Source organism: Anopheles nili, chromosome 3 (assembly GCF_943737925.1).
Source record: "Anopheles nili chromosome 3, idAnoNiliSN_F5_01, whole genome shotgun sequence".
Lineage (NCBI taxonomy): Eukaryota > Metazoa > Arthropoda > Insecta > Diptera > Culicidae > Anopheles > Anopheles nili.
The window spans coordinates 71569243-71575535 of NC_071292.1; the positions used below are offsets into that span (position 1 = coordinate 71569243).

At 47.5% G+C, this 6293-nt stretch overlaps 1 protein-coding gene across 1 annotated transcript; it reads left to right on the forward strand.

The window, feature by feature from the left end:
• Positions 1 to 2783: 2783 nt before the first annotated feature.
• LOC128725004 (esterase B1-like) lies at positions 2784 to 4782 on the forward strand. The gene is made up of 2 exons (XM_053818722.1): positions 2784 to 2855; positions 3040 to 4782. Exons 1-2 carry the CDS (start codon positions 2784 to 2786, stop codon positions 4780 to 4782), a joined length of 1815 nt encoding a protein of 604 aa, XP_053674697.1.
• Positions 4783 to 6293: the final 1511 nt, after the last annotated feature.

Consider the following 6293-nt stretch of genomic DNA (forward strand, 5'->3'; position numbering starts at 1 on the left):
TCGTTTTATTGAACGAAAGTGAATCTGTCAGCCCTTTAACCCGTTTTGCGCATGGATCTAGATTGTCCTTTGCTATCCTTTTTTCTCGCAATAGAGCAGTAGATCGTCTCCTTTACGATGCTGTTCGTTTTACAATGTTACGACAATAACGGGTTAACTCCGGGCCAGCTAACATAAACAAACAGTGACTCGATCGAGACCTATCTTAGCTCGTGGAAACGGAATACTTTCCCTTTTTTCTTGAGTATGTGTGACGGCCTCCAAACGACAGTGGCGTCGATACGAAACGTGAAGAAAAGCGTTCAGGAAACGATTCAATTAGCATCCAATTACCAAGCAAGAAGGGATTTAGACGACGGCCAGAAAACGCCTTTTGCGTGTCATTAGTCACCCTAAAGCTCACACATTTTGTCAACTTGGGTGTTTTCTTTCCATTAAAATCCACCGTTCGCAGTACACAGCGGGCTTGTGAGGTTTGGGCGTTTGGTTGCCTGAAAGGTGGCTGTTGTTAATCCCGATAGTCCTTCTGCCAGGCGGATGTATGTGACAAACTTGGCCGACTGTGTTAATTGAAGGAAGTAAAATATTTGTAAATGATCCTGTGGCTATGTGCGTTTTCAAACGTGTCCGAAAAACTGTCCTCATCGTACGAAGCTCTCAGAATTGAATATGTAAAACCGACATAAGTTAAGTCCCTTCGCCACACGACCGAAAGTAGTGGCTAGCAATGCGCAGGATTTTGTTTGGCAGGGATAGAGGCAAGAGAAGCGTGTGAATACACGCACCAATACACGCTCACCAACCAAAAAGGACAATGGCAATGAGAAAGCAAGCTGTCGCACATGTGCATTGAAAAAAAAAGCAGGGAGACAATTAAATCGTCTCAAAAGATCAGTAAAAGACACACGGCAAATTATTGTTAATTGATTTTGCTTTCCGCCTGACTGCAGTCCCGGTGACCGTCCTTTCGTGATTTCGCCGCATACTTGGTGCTGATAGGATTGTGTTGTTTTTTTTTCGTCCTTCCATTCCGAGCAACAATTACCAACCGGCAGCTTGCCCATTGTGGGACACATTGGTACGGAACCGGAGCGAATACCATCCGGGTGAAAGCCGACAGCATTAAAAAATAAGTTGAGCAAATAGAATAGAAAATAATTATGAAAATTGATTGGGCTTTTCTACGGGGTAGCTGCGACGCCAGTCGCACAATGATGAGCAGTGCCGGAGGAGGAATTTAAAGGATAGTTCGTTGCTTTTTTTCGTCTCTTTTACATTTTTTTTAGCGACACTTTAAGCCCTGGGAGCTCTCTCGGTGGGCTTGCCTGTCGACGTCGTTGCAGTTAAGTGCCTTGATGCCTGTATCAGTTACGCACGCTCTTAGGTAGATCGACCATGGGAGAAATTTCAGTTTTCTGACGTAGGCATTTTTTGGTAAAATAACTTGTTTGCCTTGTCAAGAAGATGCAAACTATCAATATTTGTTTAAATGATAAATCTACAAATGTATAGTAACAAACAATGTTTTCTAAGTCAAGGATCTATCATTGTAAATTTATGTACTTTACATTAATGCTTAACTAATAATGACTAATGACAATAATCATGACAATAATAACTAATAACAATGAGAAAATTTAATTTAGTTCATGTCAGCGTGAAAGCTGTAAAACGATTAAAAATATATACCCCGTGCCCAGCTCACAAGCACTCTTTTTATTCGCAAAAATAATGACACCCTTTGGGCCCTTTCACCATGGTTCTTTTGCTACCAAAAACCCTAACGTTCACGTGCCAAACTAACTGTACTCTACCCTTTGCCACTGGCAAAAATCTTTTTCTCTCCACGCGCCAAAATAACAGGATTCTACCCTTTTCCCCGAAAGTTGCATATGCAATTTCGCATGCGTCCGGTAGGCATTAAAAAATTAGCACTGGTACCGTAAAAGCCCATCCTGTTTGAATAACCCCAACAATTCTCCCGTTTATCCGTCCATGCGTCAAAGTAACGGGTTCGTATCCTTTACTTTATTGAATCCTTTTTTAAGGTTTGGTTTGCAGGAAGGGTATGTGAAAATTGGCACTGGTACCGTACACCTCGTCGAGGATCCCATGTAGCATCGTTACTAATTTGCAAACACCACACGCGACAAACTAACTGTTTTTTACCCTTTGTTTTATTGAATCCTTTCGAGCAAACGGAACAGCACCCTTCCACTACGTATCCTTTTTTCCGCGAGGTAGCAATTTGAACAGAGCCATCGTGAAGAACATACACAGCCTCATCCATGCGACGAAGTAACTGTTTCCTTGCAAAAACCGAATAAAACGATACTGCTGGCCTGTCGAGGGTCGACGGAAGGGCAAAATGGCAGACAGGCCAAAATTTTGGCAAGGGTTCAATAAATCCATCGAGCTATTCGACGTTGCTAATAAAAGCTACCCGTGGTGGTGGTGAATGGCCATCAAGGGTGCCGTAAGGTTAGGCGCATTTGCATACCTGCTATCGTCGATGGATTGGTTCAGCCCAAACGCTATGAGTCGACTGCATTTTCGGGGGTTTGTGGCATTTTTGGGGAGTGTTTGTCATGTTGAATTACTTAGCGTGAATTAAAAATTCAATAACGCCAGCCTGGAGCCGTTTTGATAAATGGTACAGAGGACGGCGCGATCGCGATCAGTTCGTTGCAGAGCGATCGAGCGCAGAGTTGTCAGGAGACCGGCTCCTTGCGAGACCTATTTGAAGTAATCAGGCAGTACGGGCAAAACTTACACGGGTCACCATGGTTATGCGAAGTTCGCCCTTGATGGGATGGAAGAACGTTAGCACCGGTTCGGATGCCGAGAAGCATATGGTAAGTGTCTTACTGGATGAAAAAATTATAGGAAATTTCATTTCCAGTACATTATGATCAAGTTTTTGGCGCCTTCTCAAAGTCATTCATCGTGCATCGTGCAGTAGAAGTGAATTAGATATGACTTAAATGCTTCTTGACATTGAGGTAGCTCCATTCGTATTCATTCGTTTCCTTATTTCAGCCAATCACGAGGATATGCGTACAGGTGGAACAAGGCTCGATCTACGGTGTACGAGATAGGCTTCCCAATGGCCAGAACTACTACTACTTTAAGGGCATCCCGTTCGCAAAACCTCCCATTGGAGCACTTCGCTTCAAGTCTCCAGTCGCGATTGATAGGTTCGCTGTCTCGTACCTGGATTGTACGCGCGAGCGCAGCAACTGCCTTGGACTGGACGTCCTGACGAAGGAGATCAGTGGCTCCGAGGATGGTCTTTTCCTCAACATCTACACACCGAAGCTGGGCAAATGTGACGATCCAGAGCCGCTACCGGTGATGGTGTTCATCCACGGTGGTGGGTTGATTGGAGGTCACGGTGATAGTTCGCTCTATCTTCCTAATTACCTCGTGCAGGAGGGTGTGATCGTGGTGACACTGAACTATCGGCTTGGTGTACTTGGGTTCCTTTGTCTGCCGGACGCCGGTATCGCTGGTAATGCTGGGCTCAAAGACCAGAGAGCGGCTCTGCGATGGATCTCCAAAAACATCGCCACGTTTGGTGGTGATCCTGGTAACGTGACATTGTTTGGCGCAAGCTCAGGAGCAATCGCCGTCAACTTGCACTGTTTATCGTCCGAATCAAAGCGGTACTTCCACAAGGCGATCCTTCAGAGTGGCTCTATCTACACGGAGTTCTCGTTCCAGGAGCAGCCTGAGGAAAAGGCTCGCAAGTTAGCCCGTCTGCTCGGGCAGAGTCCTTGTGCCACGGACACTGAAGTGTATGAGCTACTTCGGACAGCTCCTGCACGTAAGTTGTTCGAGCTGCAACCACTTGTACTGACCGATCGCGAGCAGACGGTCGAACGCCTTTTCCAGATTCCATTTTTGCCCGTGATCGAGAGAGCTGACTCACTGGACGCGCTAATTACGCGTCATCCGACCGACATCATGAGTGAACCTGACTCTATGGACATCCCGATCGTGTTGGGGTACAACGAGCGTGACGGCATGATGGTGTTGATCGATGCGATTAAAACTCTGGCCACGTACAACGCCGAACCGGAACGATTCATTCCACGCACGGTCGCACTGGATTACTTCACGCCCGAGGCACGTGCCCTCGGTGAGGAGATCCGGACATTCTACTTCGGTAACCGACCTGTGAGCCACGACATGCTTGTTCCACTGACGGATGCGTTCACTGACAAGTATCTGCTGGCGTACCGGCAGACGGTAGAACTGTGGGCTCGTCACCAACGGCGAGCTCGATTCTTTGGCTATCGGTTTGCATTCGACGGACTGCTAAACAAGGGTAAAGCGATCATGTCTCTTGGGGCGATCAAGGGCGCAGGTCACATCGATGAGGTGTACTATCTGTTCAGCTCACCACTCCTGCGTACGGAGGTCCCAACGACAGATCGAGCGTATGCTCTTCGACACACCATGGTGCGGTTGTGGACGAACTTCGCTCGGTGTGGAGATCCTACACCGCAAGTACCTCATCCTGATCCGGCCCTTCCATTTCGATGGGAAGCACAACCGAACGTGGCCCCAGGAGAGCCTGTCCCGTTGATGTGCCTCGATATCGGTAACGAGGGAATCGCGATGGTCGAGATGCCGGAGAAGCGCCGGATGGACTTCTGGACTACGATTTACGAGCGGTATAACGGTGGGCTAGCCGATGTTCGAGTGCCTCGCATCACGTCCTCAGTTGCAGGAACGCTAGATCTCAACAACAACGAGAATGCTGCTCCGCTCAAGTGAGGACCTCGTGAACGGGATCAATGGCAACCGGACCAAATGGATGATGCAGCAGTGGTAGACGACACAAAGCGCTGCTAAAAGCGCTTCAATGAGACTTTGAGCCCGATAGAAAGCGGATCGAAATGCACCGTGTATTGTGCGTTGACACGCAGGGAAGAATAAACGGTAGAGTAACAAGACGAGATCCTTCCGTCCATTCAGCGCACGCGCAAACGGGTCGTGGGACCAATTTGGGACGCATTTGTGACCGGACCCCGAGCTTATTGTGGCGTGTTTCGAAGAGGGAAGCTGCGTGTCATCCTCGGCGAGGGTTAGGCCTTCCATTCTCTCGGGGCCAGGACAATCACGGCTCAATGGCGTTCGAAGAAAGGGACCAATATCCTTACGAGCGATGCAATCGATTTCGGTAACCCCCTTTCACGGGTTGCATTTGTGCGGGTGTTTGGATTGGAATTCAACGATGTCCGTCGCGCGTGAATAGGCGAATACCCGAACATGACGGTTATGTCCTTCCAGCAATCCGTTCGCCTTGAGGACAATGTTCGAGCCGAAAGATTTAACCGGCAAGCAGGCCCGACATTCGATTGCGACAGCTGTTCGGTTTGTCCGGGGTTCAGAATCTTTGTGACGCTTTTCAATGCGTGCTTAGGTTGAGTTGCGTAGCGACGTTGGCCATTTTTGCCACTTCAACAGTTACCCTTGCAGCGTCCGGTGTTGTTCGTGATCGAACAATGGTGATGCACCTTCGCAGGCGCAGAAAGGCATTCGGGTGCATTGTGGGAATTGTTAGTGAATTTGAGGGTGCTTTATTGAGTAGATGGTTTCTTAATGCCTGTCTGATATTTGCTCAATCGAAGTTATATTTGAGCCTATCAATTAATCATTAGTTCAAAGGTGTCAGATTTTGTGCTACTTCTGGCTTAGTTGGTCCAATGTTATGCGGAGAGCTTAGAACACGTTGAAGTTCATGAACCAGGCCATGTTTTTGAAGCAATAATATCCTTATAATTTTCGAGTTCACCCGATACTTCTCGTTGGTTCAACATGCAGACTATTTTGAGGCTAATGACTTAATTCAGCTCCCTCGTAGCTTGATGATTTCAAATGCAGTGGGATTTTTGTTCTGTTTTTTGACGTTTCTTAAGCCACATGGGACACATGCTGCAGCATGTCGCACATTATCGTTGCTCTGGCGTTTGTTTACGTCTGCACATGTGTCCGTTCAAACCAAACAGCTTCCAAGCCGACGACGGATGACATCAGGCTCTGCCGGCTCTGGGTGGGTGTCACATTTGGAACCGACAGCCGTTCCAGCGTTTGCTTATGCTTCTGTGCCCTCTCAACCGGCCTTGAGCGGCGTCGACAAGAACCGCGTATTTTTAATTCTGTCGTTATAATCTTAAGCCGCTCGGAGATGATCTCCAGAGCGCAAAATGGGATTTGCTCGCCATTCAATCTTGGCCACAGGTTTAGCGTTGAAACGCACTATCGAATACCACAATTTTTTTTCA

Excerpts from the sequence above, each read along its gene's own strand:
- LOC128725004 (XM_053818722.1), top strand. The coding sequence starts at position 2,784 with ATGGTTATGCGAAGTTCGCCCTTGATGGGATGGAAGAACGTTAGCACC. Across the intron at positions 2,856-3,039 it reads CGGATGCCGAGAAGCATATG|CCAATCACGAGGATATGCGT; the intron begins GTAAGTGTCTTA and ends TCCTTATTTCAG.